The sequence below is a fragment of the Platichthys flesus genome, chromosome 2 (genome assembly GCF_949316205.1).
Source record: "Platichthys flesus chromosome 2, fPlaFle2.1, whole genome shotgun sequence".
Lineage (NCBI taxonomy): Eukaryota > Metazoa > Chordata > Actinopteri > Pleuronectiformes > Pleuronectidae > Platichthys > Platichthys flesus.
The window spans coordinates 19,024,483-19,048,333 of NC_084946.1; the positions used below are offsets into that span (position 1 = coordinate 19,024,483).

General features: G+C 41.1%; 3 protein-coding genes across 4 annotated transcripts in view; all 3 read right to left on the reverse strand.

Moving 5' to 3' along the window:
* The window catches only part of trim62.1 (tripartite motif containing 62, tandem duplicate 1), a 29,735-nt gene extending 21,770 nt beyond the window's left edge, over positions 1-7,965 (reverse strand). Inside the window, exons 1-2 of the mRNA XM_062404585.1 lie at positions 7,818-7,965; positions 5,928-6,484 (exon numbers count right to left, since the gene is read on the reverse strand). Coding sequence (XP_062260569.1) covers positions 5,928-6,335 — 408 coding nt within the window. The 5' untranslated portion in view covers positions 6,336-6,484; positions 7,818-7,965. The remainder of the gene's footprint in view (positions 1-5,927; positions 6,485-7,817) is intronic.
* A 951-nt stretch (positions 7,966-8,916) lies between these two features.
* On the reverse strand, positions 8,917-15,746 carry tnfrsf1b (tumor necrosis factor receptor superfamily, member 1B). 2 transcript variants are annotated; one of them, XM_062404551.1, is made up of 9 exons: positions 15,597-15,746; positions 14,295-14,382; positions 13,895-14,020; positions 13,597-13,755; positions 11,252-11,345; positions 10,909-11,171; positions 10,683-10,769; positions 10,431-10,486; positions 8,917-9,775 (listed from the first exon to the last, which is right to left on the reverse strand). In XM_062404551.1, the coding sequence occupies exons 1-9, from the start codon at positions 15,645-15,647 to the stop codon at positions 9,248-9,250; spliced, it is 1,452 nt and encodes a 483-aa protein (XP_062260535.1). In that variant the 5' UTR covers positions 15,648-15,746; the 3' UTR covers positions 8,917-9,247. The 2 variants fall into 2 exon arrangements, with proteins under 2 accessions (XP_062260535.1, XP_062260544.1); XM_062404560.1 differs by having other exon boundaries at positions 11,252-11,340; positions 15,597-15,726.
* A 264-nt stretch (positions 15,747-16,010) lies between these two features.
* miip (migration and invasion inhibitory protein) lies at positions 16,011-20,839 on the reverse strand. The gene is made up of 9 exons (XM_062404573.1): positions 20,507-20,839; positions 19,894-20,015; positions 19,473-19,572; positions 19,272-19,383; positions 19,108-19,181; positions 18,873-18,999; positions 18,681-18,777; positions 18,407-18,508; positions 16,011-18,319 (listed from the first exon to the last, which is right to left on the reverse strand). Exons 1-9 carry the CDS (start codon positions 20,748-20,750, stop codon positions 18,194-18,196), a joined length of 1,104 nt encoding a protein of 367 aa, XP_062260557.1. The 5' UTR covers positions 20,751-20,839; the 3' UTR covers positions 16,011-18,193.
* Between the last annotated feature and the right edge of the window lie 3,012 nt (positions 20,840-23,851).

Below are 23,851 nucleotides of genomic sequence, written 5' to 3' on the forward strand. Positions count from 1 at the left end.
TATGGCGCATGGGGAGCAGATGTTGGGGGAGTAAGGTGCCTTGCTCAGGGGCACTAGAAAGGGTAGGGAGACTCTTGGATTTTTGGACAGATCAATCCTGGTTCGTCTTTTGTTGTCTCTCCGTGGAGTCGAACCAGAGACGAACCAGAGACAAACCAGAGACCTTCTCTGCCCATAGTCCAAGTTTCTTCCACTAGGCCACTGCCTCTCCATTTCTGGACAGTGGGAGGAAGTAGAGATGTGTTGTCCATCTACAGTACATATAGGTTTCAGTTAGTACGGTACGTCACTTCGGGGAAACACTTGCACTTGTGAAATGAAAACATTTATCTCTGTTAAAAGGGCATAAAATTAAACATTTTAACTGGCAAGAAAACATGGCAAATTGCAATCTCACATGATCTGCGCAGAAGGCCTACATACATCTCTAATGCACAACAGATGTAAAAATCTGAATCATTTAACTTAAGTGCAAGCCAATGTTATCTAAACAAGACAAAGTGTTCTGTGCGATGAGCAGCAGCAGCTTTTCTTTCTCTAATCAATGTAACAGTTCATTTACCATCAGCATGGGCTGAAGTAAACATGCCCAAGCCCTATGCAGCATTAGTGGTTTCAGTAATAAGTGCAGCCCAAGCTACCGCCTCCTTCTGGATGAGGATAAAATTATGCCAGCACTCTAATGGAACACGACTATACCATCTTTCCCCGTGGCTGCATTTCCACATGGACGGCGCCTCCCTGCCACACCACCCTCACTGACCGCCACACTGGACAGACACATTTGTTTTGCATGGGTGGTTGCATGGTGAGATATTGGCCGGGTGAGGGGGCTGCGACCTACCTTCCTCAGAAAAAAAGAAAGTAGGTTACCAAACCGGATTTGAGGCATTTAATAAAGCACTTACAAAAGAAACGAGGGGACGATTATTAAGAGAGAAAATGGCATGGGAGGGAGAATAAAAAGAGACAGAGAGAGAAGGGGTTGCTACAGGAAAGGAGAGCAGACTGAGGCGAGCCACAGGGGAGATGGCAGCCGTGGGTGCCCTTGAAATTGCCTGACTCATTACTGCAGCAGCACGGCCATGCGTGGTGATGGCAGGCTCAGAGAGAGCTCTCGGCTGCGCTCTGACAGTCATGGAGTGAAAGACAGCCTCGTTTTAAAACCACCAGGGGAACACTTCAAAGGCTGGCCGTGTTCATTCTGCCTTTTCAAACACCACGCTGCGCTACAGTGAGGCCAACGAGAAAAAGGTTAATCCGTTTTCAAGATGAATCCATGTTTGTGGTCTGATAAAGGACGAAATAACTAGGTATGACAAAAGGCATTAATGGAAGGCAACACGCGTGCATCTGGACACTGATTGACAGCTCTGTGTGGGAGAATCATTTAATTCTTCAGTTGCATGGGTTTTAGTTGAATTCAGGCAGGGATTGCTGCACAGCTGCCTGTTGCTATTCTTCTTTCACAAACCATTTAAAGTGTCTATAGTGGTAGCAACAAAAGTTAAGGCCCCAAATATGAACGATAGCCATGAACTGCAGTCTTGCATTCATTCTTATTCGGTCTTGCACTTCTGTCAAATAGGCAAAAAGAAGTCCCTCGGGCAAGAAGACACCAGGAAGTCTGTGTCTAGTCCTGCAATACAGTCGTTGCACACGGCCCAGCGGCGGTCTTTATCATCACAATTAAGGCACAGTGGCTGCTGTAGCTTCCACTTTGTCCTCTGTAGGAGCTGTCAACCAACTTGAGGACACACTGGTGTGATAATAAGTGCACAGCTTCGTCCATCTCCAATCAGGGCCACTGCGATCAAGCCCCCCTCTATTTAAGATGGAGACAGTGCTCCTTGTGTAGCATGATGTGAGCGAGTGTAATCTCATCGCCATGTCGTCTAAAACAAAGGCATCGTTAAATTTCAATACATTAAGCCTGGTCGATAAGAATGTATGGCTCCTCGGTTATAACCTTGCTTAATGATTCAGCGTTTTCACAACAAAATAATAGAAGATTAAAACTGTGAGTTTGTTGTGGTGTGAATTTAATATCTGGAGGTTTCTCTTAACAAACTAAACAGCTTTTGAGTTTTTATGACAACTGGAGGCTACCACAGGTTCTCTTTCATGTTTGGAAGCTGAAAGGTGCAACTTCACCACAAAATATCGGAAACAAGCAATTACTGTATTTGTTGGCTGAATGTTTACCAGATGTGTGCGTCACCCTGCGATGGTTGATTGCTTCTGTGCACGTGTGTTACAGATTTGGCTGCAGGAGCCTGTGCGGAGGGAGAGGATGCAAACCAGCAGGAGGTAAAGCTGTCAACACAGCAACAAGACTCATGGCCTGAGGTCAGTGGACTGACATGCCAAGCTAAGTAGATTACTGCCTCCCACAGACCAACCAAACGCTGCACTCATCAGTGGACACTGGCCAACACACTATCAACCCGTACAGACTATGTTGTCAACACAGTTTAAGCGGTGGTGGTATGACATAACAGAAAGTGTGCGGCAAATCTAAACCCGGTGAAAAACGAGTCTGACAGAGAATCCAATCTAAGACTGAAATGTGTCAAGGCTCATTTATGATGCCTTTACTCACATAGAGTTGAGAGATTCAGACACAAACAAACAATGGTGACAGTGAAGTGCCTGACACAAAGCGGACATGTTGTTAACAACAGTGGTCCCGTCTTCCTACTCGCAAAGTCTTTCTACATAAACTTCTGCCACAGTTTACATTTCCTCCCAATGTCCTATGGGCGTTCCCTACAATGCACCCCCCTCCTATTTAGGAGTAGCCTCAATAGGAGGTCTTTGATTTTTGTATACAAAGGTTTTCAATGTTTCGACAAAGGTTTTAATATTTATACAAATGTCACCAATATGTATACAAATATCCCTCGATATTTATATGAAGGTTTAGAATTTTGTTCAATGTGGTTCAATACTTTTTTTATAAATGTCCTCAATATTTTTTTCTACAATCGTCTTTAATGTTGCTTTTTATACAAATGGACAAATGGGTCCAATGTCTGTTACATATGTATAATATATTTGTATGCAAAGCTTTTCAGTATTGTTCAAAGGTCTTCAATAATTTCTACAGAGGTCTAGAATATTTGTACAAAGATCTTCATCATAAGTTCCTCGTAGATCTACAATATTTTTTCTCAAAGGTCCTAAAGGTGTCCAAAGAGCATAAATTAGTTAAAACGTAAATGTAAATGTTAGCCATGAATGCACCATTGTGAAATGATGCATCATAGTTGGAGTGCTCCTGATTACATGAGCAGCCAAAGGTATTCAGCAGCTCTGGGTCATGTCCGACAGTTTGTGTGTTTCTGTTTTTCACCATGGTGATCCTTAGCAATAGCTCTGATTGTGAAAGACAGTGTTTACCGGTGTTGCGTTGAGTGAAGAAAGCTGAGTAACAACCGCAAGGTGATGTAGCATTTGTCATGTACCGTTCTGCTCCACCACTGGGTGATGAGTGAATATGACGTAACCTCTACTGCAAAACACTGCTGGGAAAATGGACAGACTCATCTTACTTTATTAGCAATTTTAACTGCAACGGACGTTTTTACCTGCCATCTTTGTGACCTCTTCTTTAAGTGTCAAACAAACCGACACAAAGGCTTTGGCTCTCAATCCACCAAATGCTTAGCCTCTTGTCTACCAACTTTCCCACCCTACAAAATCTCTAAGGTTCATCTTAAAAGAGGCCACCGAGCTGGCACGACGTGTTCCCCTCTGGTCCAGATATTCAAAGCACTGGGGCTGGTTGCTGCAGCACTTTAACACATCTTCCCCATGTTGGTTTGGCCCTTCAGTAAAGCATTGTCAAGCCTCCCGCAAAAAGGGAAGTCTGTGCCAAAAGTGAAGCTAGAGCCTGCAGACACAGATCTCTATCTGGAACACAGCTTTGTATGATTTCCAGAGAGAAAAGGGAAATAATAATGAAACCTGTGAATTGAAAAATACAACCCGGTTTTGTTTACATGGGGTTAAGACCAATCCTAATAATGTTTACTTTGTGATCACTAACGAACATGACAGTAAAGAACTGTCAGACCATCTGCTGCCGTGTCCTAAAGTGTGTGTGTGTCTGGTAAAGAGAAGACATTACGTAAGAAACAATCCCATTTGTTGATCTAAAACGACGAGTTTGCCAAGCTCATCATGAGACATGCTTGTTTCCGATGGGGCCTCAGTGTACGGTCTTTCAGTGTTGTTGAATTGGCAAGCCTTGAGTTCCTGCCAGAACACAAAATACCAGATCTCTGCCTTGAATAGAGTTCCAAGCAGAGGGACGAGCTGGTGCCCTAAAAGAAAGAAACATACTGGGCCTAATTATTTCTGCTCCAAGATTACACAGTTTTGACCTTTCTCAGGATTTCAGCACAGCATCTGATTGGGAGATTAAAGAAGAAACGCATTGATGCTCACAGCACTGCTGATTATATTTAATGCAGAATAAAGACCTTTACAGCTGTAGCTCCGTACTACACACTGAATGCCTGATGAATGCTGAATGAATTTATTGTAAGTCGCTTTGGATAAAAGCGTCAGCTAAATGATATGTAATTTAAAAATGTTGATATGTTTTCGATTCATTAAATGTTTTTTATTGCTATCGTTAATTATCTCCACCAAAGTAGTAACGTTTTCAATGTTGTTTATTTGTTTGTCTGTTAGCAGGCTTACACACAAATTAGTTACTGAGTAACTTTTTGGAGCAGATTCACTTTCTGAATTTCTGAATAATCAGTCAGAGGCCATCTCACTGAAACTAGGAGGTACAGATAAATGTAGTGAGGTGCCATGAGCTGCAATGAGAGAGCATAAACTTTTCAAATCTGCATATGTGATTGTCAACACTTCGTTGTGTTCAGCTCAACGTGGTGTCTACCAAGAAAACAGAAATCAAATGTCATTTCACGCTGTACAAAAATATCATGAATACCTCATGGAAATGAGGGCGACTACATAACGATTTTTTGTGTGTTACTATGCACACTGGAGTAAAGGAAGAACAAGATAAGGAGCTTTGTTTCACGATTATTGGATTTTGACTCTGTGGGAATGGAATTATCCAAACAGTGAGAGGAAAGAAAACACTGAGCCGCGGCCGCCCCAGTTAATGTGGAAAATACGATGCATCAACATGAGCTTCATAAGGAAGTTAATTTATTCAGAGCCGATGTCATGAAAAGTTTAAAGCATCATTAGGGGATTTCTGACATTTTTCACTCTCATTCAAACTGACATGGTAAATGTCACTCGCTGGTGGGTCAAGAGCTCTGCACTGAAGAAAACTAAATTTCTTGACTAAGTAGATTCAAAGAATTTAGGGGCTTTTCGGGCCGAATTGAAAATAGAGAGATGACAGGAAACAAATGGAGAAATTGATATGACACTTGAGTCCCCTGCCAGCCTCAAACAGTAAATATTGCATTTTTCTAATTACCTAAAATACTTCTTAAACACAAATAAACTCAAATACATCTCTAAAACTGTCATATGTAAGTAGGGCTGAGGATAAGTAGGGCATGGGAGGCAATATAAAAAGGCATGTTTACTGTAAATCCGGTGTTACAACAAAATAAACTCTTTGTTGAGTATGACAACGAACTGAAATCACATAAGAGCCAGGTGATCAGAGAGGAAGAAGGTAGATACGTCTCCTTCCTCACCACTTACTGTATCCACAGAGCACAGAATCCCCCAGAGTGCTTCAGTGGAGCCGCTCTGTGTCAGTAAAGGCTCTGGGGTAGAACTGCCTGAGCAGCTCCCAAAGGGTCAATGAGTGCAGCTGTCTGAATGCTGCACAGAGTAGCTGATGTTTTTTTTTGTTGTTTTATGGTAACATCAGCCTGATCCCTGCTAATGATCTGTCACTGTGTGTATGTGCTGCTGCTGACCTGTATCTCCTCGTAAGCCTCGTCAATAGTGGTCACTTGGTGCTGTTCATGTAGCGCCGGCTCGTCGCAGAAGAAGCACACCAGACTCTTGTCGGTGAGGCAAAACAGCTTGACCTTCTCGTGGTCCTTGCAGGGATAGGAGCTCCTCTGGGCGTTAAGGATGGCGTCCAGCGGGAAGGCCGAGTAGCGCTCCACAATGTTGGACAACTTGAGACTCGGGGAGAGGTGAGGGTCTGCGAAGGTCCTCCGGCACTCGGGACAGTCTCGCACTCCGTGAAGCTCCTTTCTGCTCCAGTGCTCGGTGATGCACTTCCTGCAGAAGTAGTGCTCGCAGCCAAAGCTGACGGGGTCCTGGTAGATGCTGAGGCAGATGGAACAGAGGAGCTCGTCCTTCAGACAACAAGCCATTTGCAAAGACGAAGACTGAGCGGCATCTACGGGGGCGATGATCTGAGGCTGAGGGTTCTTGGTTTTAGTTTTCACTATGATGGCTCACTGCCATGTACGAGTCCACAGACAGGATCTTCAGGTATCTTGGGACTTTACTTTTATTGTGTCTGTAGAAAGATCATAAATAACAATGATAAAATTAAACTTCACAGTGGAAAAATCATTAACAGGAGAAGATTGTCTCAGTTACATATTAACAAAGTAGACAAAGTAGACGGCCGACTCAACACATAATCATACTCAGAGAGATTTCCGTGCTATGCAGAACACGTTTGGTTACCTCTACCGAGGAACTTAAGCTTTCTTTGAAATTTGTTCATTTGCCTGGAGGATGAAGCTAAAACTACTGGATGGATTACCATGTCATTTTGTGGAAACATGCTGAAAGTGTCAGGGAAGAATCAAGTACATCTTGGTCTGACTCCAGAATTACGATTACGTTCATAAAAATTGTGAGATGGAGAAATATATATATATATATATAAATAGAGAGAAAAAAGTTCATTTTCACCCACCACCATATCAACAAAGTCCGCAATTGTGGCATCTTTGAGGTATTGACATTTTATCTTATTTATTCAAGAAAATAATGCAAATAAAGAAATGTGAGTTGTTCCAAATGTCTGTTTTCTTACTGTAACCCACAGTTGCACAAAGTAATCCTGGTTCTGGTTTACTTCATTGAGTTTCCCACACAACCTGGTCTAAAAATAAAAAGGCAAATCTGACAACTACCACCTTAATAGATTACCTGTTGTTTTTTTTAACAGTTTCATGATTACTTTTCGGGATCAAATAAATAAAGCTTAGCTTTTAGGGAAGTTGTTTGAGAAAATAATTGCCACAACAACGACTGACAATTCACATGAATGGTAGATGCAATCCTACTCAGCAGCACGTGTAATCAGGTAACTTGGGAGATTTGTAACATGAAATAACTGAAACCATAGCATGAACCTCGAGCTGAACTCTTGTTTTTGCTTTGCTGCATCATGTCACTGTGGAGGATTTACGGGTTTTTGCCTCAGATGAGTGTCTGCACCAACCAACAGGCAAACAGGGAAACACCTGCAGCGGTGTGGTCTCCTTCCTCCTCCGCCCCCGGTGTTAACCAGCTTCCTTTTCAAAGAGGTTCGGTGCCGGTTCCCAGAGGACAACGAGCCCCTCATGCCGTGGGTCCCGGTAACACGTGTGGCTTCCAATGTCTTGATCCACCTCTGTAAACAGAAAACCGAGCAGGACCACGACACCTCCAGCCCCCAGCGGGAGGATGAGAGGGCGCAGAGGCACAACACCCAAAAGGAGGCGAAATACTAACTTAACAAGCGACTTCCTCAAAAGGTGGACCCGGGGGGCAGTGTGCGAAGGGCCGGGGTGCATTCATATGACAGTTCACACGCGAAGGAATGGATGAAACAGAGGAGAAGAGCCTCAACTCACCCGCTTCAGCGCAGCGACGTCGGTAGATCTGATACGAGCCTCTTTCAGGAAGGAGAGCGACACGCAGGGCAACAGACGGAACCAACGCTGCCCGGCCATGGGGGTGTGCGTCTATCAAACACAGCCATTACAAGGTGCCTGCGGTTTGGGTATGGATATAACATGTCTGAAATAAGAGTTAGGATTTATTTCTCTTATGATTTTTTGGAGAATTGGTGAGTAAATATAAATCTTAACGATAACAAAGCCACGTCTCACTCCCCGTTCTCGCGATGGAGTGGATCAGACTTTCCCAGTTAGCATAGCATGGTTAGCCACCTCGGTTTCAACGAGCTAGCGTGTTCAAATAAACGAGACAGGAACCGTAACGTGACCCGTAAGAGAAAAAACACCAAAGACCAGAGCAGGAGCTGCCGCTGAAATAAACTGTCAGCGGCCACGGGGACGGTTTGGACGAGCAGGACGAGAGAGAAGCTGCAGCAGCTGCCGTGTCCATCTTTCACCAGCAGGTGTCAGGGTTGTCCGAAGGGTGTCCACAACAGGTGAGTTTCCTGATAGGTCGATGCACGTGATTATCTGCCGTGGACGGAATATAGAGATCAACACAGAGCTGAATGAGCTGAGTCTATATCTGCTCAAAACACTTCTAAGTTAAAGGAGTAGCCTCAGTAGGAGGTATTTGACATTTGTATACTAAGGTTTAAATTTGTTTTTACAAAGGTTTTCAGTATTTCTACAAATGTCCCCAATATTTCTACAAATTTCTCTCGATGTTTTTACGAAGGTTTTGAATTTTATTCAATGGTCTTCAATACCTTTTTTTAATGTCCTCAATATTTTTTTCTACAATATTCCTCAATGTTTTTGTTTTTTTTATACAAATGTGTCCAATGTCTCTTTACATATGTATAATATATTTGTATGCAAAGCTTTTCAGTATAGTTCAAAGGACTTCAGTAATTTCTACAGAGGTCTTGAATATTTTTACAAAGATCTTCAACATTATTTCCACATAGATCTACAGTAAGACAACAGTCTTAAAAAGTTACAAACTACGCTTATAAGAATGAAAACAACATTTATACAAAAACTTTGTGTTTTGTAAGTTTATTGTACAAAGCTTCATTTTCAATCAAGCATGTTTTGGCCTTTGCATCATACTGTATATTTTACATTAGATAAGTTGTACATCAAATCATGATAAAATACTATTGTAAAAATATGAAAATATAGATCTTTGCCCTACTCAAAGTGATATGGCAAAATTTGCATCCCTTTTTCATGTGATATTACTTGTACTTCGGCTATGCCACAAATAGAGAGGCAATACTTACAACTTTATTTACAGTATTCTGTATATACATATATACATATCAGTGACAGCATTATGTTTTTTGATATGGACACACATCATCTTCATTCAAAGCATTTCATTCACACACATTAACTTGCACTGGCCTCAGCGAGTGTTTGCCATCTTCTTGTTGTGGAATGCTAAAGGACTCCTCCTCCTCTCCATAGGGGAGGTGACTGTCTGATTCGGTTAGGTGTGTGGGTATGACGGACGTTGTCCCGCAAGACCCGTTCCCAATGTGGAAAGTGATGTTGACGTTGAATTGGGGATTGGCGGTCAGGGGGCTGATGATCTGGGGGCTGGTAGGCTGAGAGGAGGACTCTGAGGGCACACTGGGCTGAGGTGTGACAGGCTCTGTGTTGGACATTAAAGTCAGGGGCTCTGACACTGCAGGATATGAATTGTTTAAAGCTAACGTGGACTGCAAAGGGTTGATGGAGTCGTGGCTGCCACCGCCGTCTGTTCCGGTTAAGGTGTAGGTGCAGTTGCTGGACTGACTGTAGTCACTGCAGGCTCCCGCTTTGTCAAGTAGAGACTGTTGTTCTGGACACGTTACTTTGAAACACATCAGCTGTGTTTCCTCCAAATAACTCTCAGTGATCTGCTGTAGAAAACGATTGTGACATTTATTATTTTAGTATAAATTACGGCCACTGCTACAGTCAATGGCCCCTTTATTAGTAACATATGTACAGTCTAATGCAACCTATTGCAGCTGTTCTGCACCACAAAGTCCACTCTTATACCTATAATGTTCAGTTCTCTTGACCCTGTCACAGAGGTTTTGATTCATTTAAAGTTTTATCACTGAGGTCATAGGTCATTGTGACATTGCTTAATTATATTCAGATGTATTTCGAAGATTCACCCCCTTCATATAGGAGACAGAATTAACTTCACTGTTTATATAATGCGTTCTTATACACAAGCACCTTTAACTACAACCTCAGAAATAATGGAATGGAATTTCCACATATAATAATAATAATAAAAGATAATAATGACAATAATACACTTTAATGTATAGCACGTTTCTTAATCATGTCACATAATAGAGCAATAAAATAGATATGATTATGTAAATAGATATATACATAAAATTAGTCTGTATAAATAAGTACCAAATGTCATTAAAAAGATTTCATAAAGGGGAAAGATCTCAAAGTGTCAACAAAAACAGAGTTTTCGTGTGAGTGCAGAGCTTTTGTAATGAGATTCATATTTTCATTCTCACAGAAGAAAAGCAGTAGATGACTCACTTTTTCACTCTCACAGTTTCCATTTGCATCTACTTTCGGGTAAAATTTTTCAGCATCTGGGAAAAAAAAGCAGAGTGAACATGCAGTTGATTTGAAAATGATATGTCATGATAAAGATGTGGCTAAATAATGGTCATTGTTATCCTGTATTTCAAGTTGGTACAGAAGATAAATATAATCTAGGTACAATCAGCTTTTTCCCAAAGAACTAGAGAATAATTAATATCCCTTTTTGCTGCAGGATATAGTTACCTTTGCACCTGACTGCTTTACAAAGGAATACCAGAATAATTATAATGAAAAGCAAAAGGATTCCAATGACTCCGGAAATGACGGCAGCTAACACAGAGATGGACATGGACAAAACAAGGGAGAGAGAGAGAGAGAGAGAGAGAGAGAGAGAGAGATATTTAATACTAATTAGACCTCACAGTTTTCGCATAACGACTGCTTAGATACAGCAAATCAATTATCATACCCAGTGAAATTCCAGGTGGTTTGTATGGTTGTTGGCTAGTCGTTGAATGGTTGAATACTTCATTTGAAACAGTTGCACTGACGGACAGTGTGGGGTCTGAGATCGCCAAGACTGTGCTCCTTATTGTACCTGCAGTCGAAAACAAAGTGCCAGGCTGATACCCTTTGGTTGTGTCTTGAGGCAATTTGGGATTAACAACCCCTTCTTCACACAGGGTGTTGGACGAAGTGTTGCCTTGTTTAACAACAGCCTTCCCATGACAGCTGTAAGAAAAACAAAACACGAGGTCAAAGGTTTGAGTTTCTAAAGAGCTGAGAACAGTGTGTGTCCTTCCTTCACTCACTCGGTGTGTGGCCGACAGGGGTCCGTTAAGGATCTTGTGTCGGAGAACATCCCAGTAGGACACCGTTCACACTTCACATCTGAGTACGCCTTCCCTGACAACAACATGCATCATCACACTTTACATCTTATTTTTTGCATCACATCTACAGTTGCAATCAGAAATATTCAACCCCCTCACCTCAATAGACATTATAGCGATGTGGATGACAGATAATGACAATAAATTACAAAAAAACCTCATCAAACAACAAAAGATAATTATTGATGCATATTTTAGTTATTTTGACAACAGAAGTTGACTTAACTTTAAAGTTCAAATGAAAAATGTAACTCTTTCAACACATATGCATGTGCAGTATTATTCAACCCCCCAGCTTCAGTACTTTGTGGCGCATCCTCTAGCTTTTATAACTTCTAAAAAAAAAAATTGGTAAGTGCGGACAAGCTTCCTACACCTCTCGATTGGAATCTTTGCCCATTTTTCAAGTGCAAAAGCCTCTAGATCAGTGATGTTTGATGGCTTCCATGCTGCAACTGCCTTCTTTAAATCCCACCAAAGATTTTCAATCAAACTTGAATCTGGTGACTGTGAATGCAACTCCAGGACGTTCCAGGATCTTTTTCTCAACCAAGCTTTGGTGGACTTGGAGATTTTGCTTTGGATCATTGTCTTGCTGGAAAGTCCAATGATCACCAAGGTTCAATTTGTCAACAGAAGGAATCACATTCCTCTTTAAAATGGCCTGGTATTTCTGTGAATCCATGATGCCATGTACACAATAAAGATTGCTAGTTCCTGCTGCAGAAAAACCGCCCAACACCATCTTTGACCAACCTCAATGCTGGACTGTTGGGATGGTATTCTTCTGGTCATAAGCCTGTCCTTTCACACGCCAGACATACCGCTGGTCCATACGTCCAAACAGTTCCAGTTTGGTTTCATCAGTCCATAGAACTGTCACCCAAAACTCTGTAGGCTTATCCAAATTCCTCCTGGCATATTCTAGTGGACTTTTGATGTTGCTTGTGGTCAAGAGCTGAGTGCGTCTTGGAGCCGGCCATTAAGTCCTTTATTATTCAGTGCACGTCTTATAGTTGCCACTGCAGCACTTGTACCAGCCTTCATCAGGTCATCCTGTAGGTGTCTTGCATTCACACAGGGATTTATCTGAGTTGTTCTGACTAAGTTGCTGAGGGTCCTTGATGAAATGCTGGGCTTTCTTCCATGGCCAGGCATGTTTGAAGCTGCTCCATCAGTTGTAAACTTCCTTATAATGTTCCCAATTGTGTCTCTTGGAATATAATTTTTGGGGGAATTCTTCTTCTACCCAAGGCCTTTCAGCTTTTGTGTAAGCTCCTTTGTCTTTCCCATGATTGCAACTCACCTTGAATACCTTCATGGGTGGGGTTTATATATGCATCACAGCTGAAGCAAATGAAGGATCAGTATAGAGTTCCCAAAGGCTTAATAATGTTTCAACTCAACTTTAGGACAAAAAAAAACTGTCAGACAGCTTTAAAAACAACAATATTATATAGGGGTTGAATAATTGTGACATGGCTATCTTAACAAAATATACTGCTACACACAAATACTACTATCATGCATTTTCCGTGTTGATTTTCTTTATCACTCAACTCATAAAGAAGGCATCCGAAGCAGAATCTTGATCAAAGAACAAGATTCTCTCTACTTTAATTGATAAATCCTTAAAATCTTTGGGGGGTTGAATATTTCTGATTGCAACTGTAAGTCTGAGTACATTGATTCATATAGAGCTTAGATACAGACATGTTAGCCACCACTAGTTCAGGCAGTCAACTCGGGCTCTAATCATTTGACATGCCACACAATCCTCTATTATAAACACCCTCCCAATTTGGCATTCTTTTTAAGCTGCAAGGATTTCCCATCTCTCCCTCTGATAGTTAATGTCTCTGTTGCCCTGCGTCTGTCTCATATTGCCGGTCGATTCTGCCCCTCCACCACCCAGCATTCACCTGTAGGCTCTTTATTCCCATTATATCTGTGTAATCATATCTGGGGAAGAGCCTAGACACCAAACTCCAACTATGTTCTGCTGCTGTGATAAACATTTGAAACGTGAGTTCACTGAGTAAACTAGTGACAAAAAAGTATTTCTAACAACATGCTTTTCTATATACCGGTAGATTGGTGAGCAAGAGAACATTTTCTTCAAGCTGTAATTGTGCTGTGCATTATACATTTTTCATTAAATCGTTAATATCAAAATGTTTTTCTTGAAACGTAAATATATAAGAATTAAATGTAAGTTAAACAAACCGATATGTGAAGTAAATGAAAATTAGCGGGCGCTCTACCTGCCACAGACACTCCATAACCAGCTTTACATGGACTGTACATTCTACATTCTGCACAGTAAGGGTCATCAAATTCCACGATGCAGTACATCCCAGGCTTGCACACACACCCGGCCCGTGTGGTTGAGGAGCAGTTTTGGACATATTGCAGACCTTTATCTGGTTATATAGAGAAACATAGAAGACAGTAAATGTGTTAGAAAGTTGTAAAAAAAATAAATTACATAATAATAATTATAAACTGCTAAATAAATTCATTATTATTTGTGACATGGAGATTTGAAGTGCAGCTACTGACTTGATTTGCATCTGCGACAGGGTGAGCAGTTTTTTGCGTAGTTCCATTTCTCCATGTACTGGTTTGGGTCACATTGTTTACACACAGTCTCAGTGGTGTCAGAGCATTCCTGAGACAGTCGCTGTCCTGTTATCATATAGACAACAATGAATCCATATTAATACACATCAGTCACCGATTTTCTTATTACCCACCTTACAACGGCACATTGACATTGTAAGTCCACAAATCCATGAACACACTCAAATATAAAGATGCCCTCTATGACCTCTATGCCCAAGCTTTTACCAACAAGGTTTCAATACCTGTCCTAGATGAGTGTTTATTTTCAGACAGACTTTATTTTTGAATTAAACTTTAAAAGTTGCTCTCCTTGCTGTGATAACAGGACAACACTTACCAGGGGGGCATTTCTTGCAGCATCGATTATTAACCAGGTACTCTGTTGTCTTGTTGCGACACCTTCCATCTGAGTCCGGTCCATAGGCCTGAAAGCACATCGACAGAAAATGAGATGATTTTAGCTGATGCTGGTCAGGATGAACACTAAACTCCTTTTCTCATAAGTTCATTTAAAACAGCTTGGATGCCTCTTCAAATAAGGTAAACTGAGTAATTCTAAAATACGGATACCTATACAATGTCGTGTCTGTATATATGTATATATTCATTGTACCTGTCCACCCACACCTGCACCCACTTGTTCCCTTCTGGTAACACCCCCGGCCCTAGCTGCAGACGTGGTCAAACAGGCAGCCATTGTTCTGAGTCTGTGGGAGGGAAATGTCTCTTCTACAGAATCTCCCCTCTCTGTAGGGGCCCACTAAAGTGTTTTGGCAATAAGCACACATGCATCCTTATTGTAACAACCAAAACCTCACTTGCTCTCTTTTAACAGAACATCCCATATACAGTAACCACAGCGTTGTGCAGAAAAGGTTCAGGGCTCAGTAGCTGTTCACACATACCTGTCCTCTGCATGCTCTAAAGCGTTCTCACCACATTAATACCCTCGAATGACAGGCAATAGTACAATTATGCTGACAGCAGCAGAGTATTTCTCGTATAACAGGAAACGGAGGAAACAACCTCGAAGCCCTCAGTTCCAAGCGCATAGACGTCTTCTTTGGTGTGACGCTACATAGCAGAGGCAGCAAAGGTAAAGATAAACCTGAGGGAAGCCTCAAGTTATTAATTACAGATGGCAAAGAACATTCTGTTATTTCCTCTTTCTCAATCCATAGGTGCCAGGTCAAGTGCACAGCGATAGTGAAAGACAATAGAGAGAATTGCTGCATCCTTCCATAACTAGCTGTCTACTGTAACAATGACACCAAAACAAAATATATAATCTGTTTAACAACATTAATTATGTGTGACACCGCCACAGTTCTGGCAGATTCTAATTCTGTATAAAATAGGCACACTCACTGATAATGATACTGAAGAGGAATGTAAGGAATGTCAGGAGTAAATTCTTCTTTCCTTTTTGGCTTTAGGACAGGTGACACAGGTGAATTTTATAATAACATGTTACAATTTACAAGTAAGGCATCATTTGCCACTATTCTAATACTGATGTTGAAAGTGCCCGCTACTTCACATTCCTTAGGAACCATTCAAGTGAAACGCGAACACTTCCCAAAACCCTAAATAAACACCACAAATGCACAACCGATTGAAAGACAGACACAAAGCCTACCGTGGTGGTTCGGACAAACAGCAGAAGCAGTAGAGCAAGTATTTCCTTCATTGCTGCTTTAAAGTAAATTAAAGACCGGAGAGGACACAGCGACCAGGGTGTGTGTTGCTCTGATAACTTTTTCAAGGCGGCCGACAGTCTGTGAAAACAGCTAGAGCAATTTCCTCGACCTGAGTCAAGTATTTATAGGAAGGAAATGAGCAGGCAGGCGCTACCTCTTACTCACTGATCTGATGTGAAAACCCATTATGAGGTTAGAGAGACTTAGATGAGGTTAGTAACTGATGCTGTATACTTGATATCTACTGCACAATCACAATACTGTGAATTTCTAACCGACTTGTATCTAGGGGGATTTAACATGTTTTTTTGAAGTAATAGAAAAAAAGCTCCCTGTCAGAAAGAAAAGAGATGTCCACAAAGTACTATAAATTTATTTTAAACATACATAATCATTATAATAGGACATATCTAAAATCCAAACTGGTGAAGCCTTTTCACAGTGAATGTTTTTAAATGCCATTACAGAAAAAAGCACATTTGAATTTAATAACATTACCAATGGCTGTTCCATGAAGTGTCCTCCAACTAAACCAGAACCAAATACAAAAGTCGGGTCCTGGGACTTTGGTGAGTTACTTCTATTGCGAAACCAGCAGTAGCCAAAAATGCTGGTCCCACCATGGTCAATTCATTTCTCCTACATTCATTATTATAGTGTAAGGTACTTGCTGTATAATAATAAGCATACAAGTACAAGTGTGAAAATGTGTTTATCCTCCATGCTCTTTGTCTAATTCAATTGTGTGAATAGGTGGACAATGTTCAGGGCTCACTTCTTGGCTATGAAATAAACTCAGTAGCAGAGGAAACAGGAAGTGGAATCAGTTATAGTTTCTCTTCTTGTTTATACCCAGACAAGTCCAGATACAGTGAAGTCCCTCAGAGCCCAGTTGTGTGTGTCAACTGTTCATCTAAATTAGTTTTTTAGTTTTTGAATTATGAGGACATGATCCATATCTACTCTATTTAGATTTTAAAGTACTCCTTCTAAATTTTAGGAGTACTTAGGAGAAAACGCTCATGCCTAAGGTGTAAGATGTGGTAGGATAGTGGAGCTGTTCTGATCAAAAGATAATTTCAACCAGATACCGTGTGACTGAGCAACACTGACGTGCTACTGAGAAAGCCACAGAAGTCCACTTCGCCCACAACTACTTTATTTTCGTTAAAAACTTTCCCCTTATAAATATGCCACAGTACATTCGCTCATGTTGTGCCCGGTTTAATGCCCATGCGTCTCATTTTTTTTGTTCCTGTACAAGATGCTGACATTTAATTTTAAAGTTTCCCCTCCCACATCCTCAATCTCTGCTACTCCAGTCGCGCAGCAGCCCCTTGCTCTTGTACTTGTTTGTTTTATTAAATAACTTCTTATGATGTATTACACTTTGTTCGTTAGTTGAAACTGTCTTTTGCTTTTTACTGCCTTTTAATGGATAGGAGATAGTAAGCTTGTGAAATGGGGGATAGAGAGAGAGAGAGTGGGGGAGGACATGCATAAGTGGCTGTGGGTCAGAATTGAACCCGGGCCTCTGCAGGTTGTGGTGGCAGCTCTACCAGGTCAGCTGCAGGCAGCACCTAAATTTATTTACCTACATTTTTCTTGATTTTATTTTAACACACCCTGATACATTTTCTTCAAATCGACCTCCATGACACAAAAACATTTACAGTGTCTGCGGGGAAGGCTAAAGTAATTGACATGAAGTTTAAGTGGGTGTGATTTCCTGTGAAATACAACACATGTATAGTACCTACTGCCTTTGCTTCTACCGTCTTTATGGTATCACAGTGAGGAAGTGTCAAAGGAAGTTAAAAAATAAAATGCGCGTGAACCTGTTAGCCAAAGTGTACAGCTGGAAAGGGAAACAAACAGACGTCTCCAAGCAACAAACATGACTCAAAACGACTTCCTCTGTATTGTGAGATTTACAGAGAAAACTCAAATTTAACTTTTAGGAATAATATGGTTTCATTAAACTGTGGCGTAAAACCTCTGGCCTCACATCCATGAGGCCCACAGTCACGTGTAGAGCTTAATCTGTTTGGAAAAAGTCTTACATTATCAATCCAATGTTTTTTGTTACAAAAAAATCTAATTTAAGCAAACACATTTCCTAGAGACGTAAAAGAAAGGCATTATCGAAATGAACTGTTTACAAAAAAAGACGAACAGATCACAGACTGTATATAGAAGATAGGCTCATGTCCCTAATAACTAATTAATGCCAAACCTACTGAACAAATGACCACTTGAACAAACGTCGGTGTTATCGGAACTACTGGAAATGATGGGGACCATCAAAATGTATTTGACATGAATTTTGGCGTTTTAGTTTGGTCCATGTACCATTCACTAACATAGAGAGGGCTGGGTTTATCATCTATACCACAGCCAGCCACCTGGCATAAAGATGCTTCGGCTTCATTTTTGGGGAGCTGTCATGTCGTCCATCATTATCCATGGGAAATCATCTTGGATGGTGTCTAATGTCTCGCAGCATAAACAATGATCACTTAAACAGTTTCATTCGTCAGCACCCGGGGTGCGATGTGCTTCCCATTTTATTCCTTGGAGAGAAGTGTTGGAAGTTGTGACGTGCCAACTTTGACACATTTGATATCTGGTCAGAGATCTGGTTCACAGGCACAGACAGATTCTGAAAAAAAAATATAACCATCATCAGAGAACTTTGCCAGTTTTTATGTTGACCTTGAGATAATGCGGTTAGCCTGCAGTATCTCACCTCAAGTTCATTGTTCTTCTTATTCAAACTGCTCTGCAGGTCGAGGCTACTGGGTGGTGGCAGGGTGCTCTGACCTGTGTGGGACCAGCCTGAGAGACAGTGCTGGAAAAGATTGAAAAGATCCAATGAAATGAACTAGAACAACAGCTGCAGAACTAGTCATGATCAACCCCTCCCATTTTTGTCCCTGAGTTATATCATTGATGGCACAGTTAAGTAGTTGACTATTAAAAATCATCACGTAATGGATTTTCAAATTAAAACTCTTACTCACCGAAGGTAACCCCAAACTGTCAGAAGAGTCAAAGCTACATCGCCGGTGGGCTTTGTACTTGTATGCTGGCAAGAGAGTGGAGCGAGGGATGATGACCCTTTAAAATAAAAGAGTAAGTGTATTTTAAACTTAGTTATACTTTTGATTTGCTTTAAAACTGTACACAACCTCTGAAAGCACGGTATGTGATACCTGATAAGAGCTGGTTCAGCAGTAGTGTGAGGGTGGGAGGACTTGTGCCTTTTGCAGACAGGACAGCACTCCTGATCGTGAAGCGGGACCGGGAACAGTCTACTGTTAATCCTGTAAGAGAATGTACCTGGAGAAGAGGTAAGCAGGTGGAGACAAGAGTTACTTCAAGTGTCATGAAAAGAAAAGTTAGAGAACTGAGAATCATTGTAGCATTCAAATGAAAGTCTCTTCTTACACTCATGAGTGTCTGTGTTGGCTTCGGTGTCATCCTTGTCTGTTAGCAGCCCCGAATGGTTCTCCACAGATAATCTAGGAAGAGAGTTGATTAATAGTATTTGAATAAAGGTCAACTTGACACAATTAAACAGTCACAAGTGCAGTGAAAAGGGAAGCACTCACTCTGCTTGTGGGCTGTGGACACACTCATCCCTGTGGAGCGATCGGAAATTGCGGAGATCGTTGAAGAATTCATCAGAGCGCTCCACAAATGTGTCCTCAGCATCAAGGACTCCTTAGAGGAAAAAAGTCAAATCAAACATTGGACTATGTATAGAGTATGTGTTTGAAAGAGATGTACAGAGAGAGACCAATGAGGAGTACCTGCTATCCAGTCATATCCAAGCAAGGGCTGCAAATGATGCCTGTCAGACACAGGGGTCTCTACACATTCGTCAAATTCGACTGGGCTCAGCTCCTCACTCTAGAAAAACGGATATTGAAGAGAATCAGCTGTTAACCGTATAATTCCCTGTACTGTAAAACTTCAAATCAATCTACACAAGAAATATGTTTAGGGTGTTTGTCCTGTTGTTACATCTGTACCTCTTTCCAAACTCATAAGAGTCATCATTTACGGTAACAACTCCCAAAGTAGCTCCTGCAGCTTAATTTAAGTTTACTGTGGAGAAGTGTTTACAATGGTGGTTTCTGAAGTCTAAAATTAATCTTGTATTTCCTCATTGGTTAAATACAGCCCTGAAACAGTCCTCTGATAAATGTACGCTGAACATTTTGTGCTTACATCATCTTTGTAGTTCTTCACTAAACAGGCCTTGGTCATGTGTGATGTTGTGTCCTGCAGCCTGTCCTGGATTTGAAGATGTTTTTCACTGTCATCGAGAATGTCTGACGAGTCCGCACATTCTGAGGAACAGATGAAGCCATTAATGATTCAAGAATTTATATTCATCACTTGCACACCTCACGATCTGGATGTGCAGATGTAGAGTCACAAAAGAAAACCCACTGGCTCCAAACAATGCTGACACATGTTTTTATATGGTTCTTGTGATATCTATCTTATAACAGTTTTTTTCATTGGATTTTATTGCTTCTCATATTTTATTTTGATAAGTATTCAAAAGTCATATTTCTTCACAAGTTTCTGTGTCATTTGACACACCTCCTTTTACCAGAATTCTGTTCTTCTGTTGTTTTATATGAAGATCAATATTTTTTTCAAACTATAGTTTTACCTGATGATTGGGGTGCATGCCAAACGTTAGAATAATACTGTAACGCATTATGAGGGCTTTTGGACGACAATAACAATTCTCAACGGGCAGCTAACTCTGCTCGTATCAGACTTCAGACATGTTTTATGCACTGAGCCTCATCGTGAACTGTTTAATTACCCGCAATTCTCACGGTGGGTCTGGTGAGGGTGGGTCTGGTGAGGGTGGGTCTGGTCGGACCTCGGCCTCCATCGGTCCCAGGCACCGTCTCCCCGGGCTGTCTCCTCTCCTCCGCCTCGTCCTCTCGGTCGCTCTTCCGGCTGCAGCCGCTCACACGCTCCAGTTTCTCCCTCTGCTGCTTCAGCCGCTTCAGTAGATCTTTGTTGCGCTCTCGTAGAAAGTCCGCTGGTTCAGTGGAAGACATTTTCACGCGTCAAACCACGTTTGAATCCCGCTGATCGAGCTGCAGGTGAAACGAACAGCTGAAGTCTCGAATCGAACCCTGGACGCCAAAACAACGCGTTGACAACAATGATCTGATTGGCTGCGGGTGTTGTACGCTGCTTCCGGTGTAACCGACCGAGGTTTTTCTTAAAGGGACAGACACACATTTTGCATACAGGTCATGGTGTTGAACAACAGAGGGCGCGTTCTGTCAGCAAGAGCCACTGGAGAGCCAGTTAACACAGGTCATACAGATTATCCTTACCATACAGATGGATGGAGAAGAGATTGATTTTTATCTTTATGAAATTATAACATAAAACTGGAATCAGCATCTTTATCAAACATAACTTAAGAGAGGAAGAGCTTAATATAAACTAAAATGTAGGTCTTAAAACAAAAATGCACAAAAGCCAGGATGGGGTGTGGTAGACCTGTTATAATTAATGACCAGTAGGTTGTAGGTGGGTGGTGCAAATCTCTATCAAGTCAAGTGTAGAAAAGATGTGAAGTGTTACAGCTTGGAGCCCTAGGACAGCTAACACCATTGCCAGGTTTCTGATCCATACAGAACTATGAATCACTGTCAGTTCACAATCAGTTAAATATCAGTGACAAGAAGAACAATGTGTCCCCATGGATTCCTGCTCTGATCAGAGTCAGACACTGAGGCTTCCAAAGTCCACAGAAGACCTGTCTGAAGTTGTCCCAAATGAATAAGAAAGTATAAAGATAAAAGAGCAAAAATATGTCAATGTTATCAATGATTTCTTAATACAATCTCAAATGTAGCAGCTGGTCAGCCATGGAGTGGATTAATGTAAATTGTTAAATACTCAAGCACAATAATCAAAAGCTTCAAAGTTGTTCTTATTTACAGTTACATTCCGCTACTGACTAACAACCTCCACTATTAAAAATACCGGTGTGCTTTAAGTCAGATGTATTTATTTTGTCAGGTCAAATTGAAGTATATTTTATCAACTAGAACTCAAGTAGATAAAACTAAGACCACCATTGAAGATCTGAAGGAAGCCTTTGAGAACTGAGTTGAGCCAAAAGAGCACCACTGCAGCTCTCCACATGAAACCATATTAGGTAGAAAGAAAGAGTAAATGTCAGGGCAGGCAGTTCAAATGGGTAACTCCTACGAGACAGCTGCAAGAGGTGCCAGGACAAAACAATAAAACATTGGGTAACATGAGAGTCCAGAAGGTTTTTTATCAACAAATCTTTATCCCTTATATTTACCACCCAGAATCATCCATTTCATAATAGTCGGTTTAAATGGAAGCCAAAATATAAATGACATGTTTTGCTTATAATGAACACCACTTGAAATTGCATTTACATCTTAAATCTGTTGCCCCAGTGCATGCTGGGTCGCTTCCCAACACACTTACCTCATGCAACAACCTCATGTCAACCAGCCCATTCATGGTCCAGTCAAATGGTCCATCAATCAAGCTCATTTCAAAGCGGATTAACAAAACAATCTTCCAACTGCTTTCAATAGAACCAAATTGATTGGATAAGAATATACCAGATTATGTTAGACTGAGTCCATGTATGACTGCAACGCCCCTCGATGGCCACACGCTTACTCACTCATGTCCACTCAATGCAAGATTGGATTTCCTTTTTTTAAGATGCAGGTATTAAAGCTTGTATGAATATGAACTCTTCACATGACACGAATCTGCGCACACAACCTCCTTCTGTAAAGATGATCTGATAATACCCATCGGCAATGGCACAAACACATTTAGTTCTATATGTGATATCCCATTAGGACATGAGATAGGTTGAGGAGCTTGTAATGCATAGTAGCTAATCTCCACTATCTGTACGTGTTGCTGTTGTAAGGTAATTATAGGCATGCATATATTTAATCAGCATGTACGTAAGAGATAATCATAATTTTCTCTATATTGACTGATGGTTTGTTGACTTTCTTCTTCAAGGACAACATGTGCCTGCAAAATTGTCGACAGTAGTATGCATTCAACCTCTGCTAGAAGGTTTGATTACATTAGTGTATTTACATTAAACCTGTCCATCCCTGATGGCACTAATGACAGTGTTGCAGGTGGTGCAGGGTCACAGGCATAATCTTATGCCTGATCCTTGTGGTGCGGGTGGTGTGGAGCTGCGTGGGTGAGCTGCTGCTCAGTATTCCTGTCACGGCTCATTTGCCCTGAGAGCTGTCCAGGCCAGTCCAGTATGATTAGTTGACCACAGTAGTGTGGAGTTGCACCCCATTATCATTTAACGGGGCCAGTCATGAAGTCATATACTCCTCCCTGTCTCTCTAATCACACCCCTACTGTTGGGCTCCAAGCAATTACTGCCTGCCGCCTGAGCGCTTCATTGTTCATTAGGCACAGATAACCAACAACAAAAATATGACCTTAGAAATATATTGTTGATGTTATTACAATAAAGAAAATAATAGTTTGTAAAGAAAAATAGAGGAAAACGAATCAATCAACTCTGAGAAATTTGGGCCAGTTGGACATTATCGAATGTTTTTTATGTTCCTTGATAAAGATATATCTTGAATGTTTGTGTCCTGCCCTGTGTTTACTTCTGTGTGATGCCTTTCCTGTGAAGGTCTGATATTGTACAAAACTACCACATAACACCCAAAAACCATTTGCCTATTGTTTGACTCTCTATTGCCTAGCTGCTTTATTTGTTGTGTAGTTTAATTACACAAGGTTCTGGTTGAGTGTCAATGACTCTTTACTTTGTATTAATTTATAAGTCCATCTATCGGAGTCCAAAAAAATGGCTAGAATACATTAAAAGACACTATTATAATTATAATATATCCAAACCTCATGATTTATACATCATCGTTTCTTGTTATATTGTTTTTTGTTGTCAAGATAAATTTTTTAGTCTAATTGAGGATCTCATGTAACTTCACTACATTAACCTGCCTTGGTCTGCATTCGTGTCTGCCTATAAACCCAACAGATGTGTTACTTGAGTATGAACTGTATGATTTGCGTTATACCCTAATTAATGTATATACTAAGTAAGTGTAAGAAAGAGAAGAAGGAGGTGGTACTGGGA

Coding starts and splice junctions, on each gene's coding strand:
- tnfrsf1b (XM_062404551.1), bottom strand. CDS start 15,647: ATGAAGGAAATACTTGCTCTACTGCTTCTGCTGTTTGTCCGAACCACC. Junction 14,383..15,596: donor TGTTTGTCCGAACCACCACG/GTAGGCTTTGTG, acceptor ATGTGCTTTCAG/GCCTATGGACCGGACTCAGA. Junction 11,172..11,251: donor CCCTGTCGGCCACACACCGA/GTGAGTGAAGGA, acceptor TTTTTCTTACAG/CTGTCATGGGAAGGCTGTTG.
- miip (XM_062404573.1), bottom strand. CDS start 20,750: ATGTCTTCCACTGAACCAGCGGACTTTCTACGAGAGCGCAACAAAGAT. Junction 19,384..19,472: donor TGGATATGACTGGATAGCAG/GTACTCCTCATT, acceptor TTTTCCTCTAAG/GAGTCCTTGATGCTGAGGAC. Junction 18,320..18,406: donor AGAAGAACAATGAACTTGAG/GTGAGATACTGC, acceptor TTTTTTTTTCAG/AATCTGTCTGTGCCTGTGAA.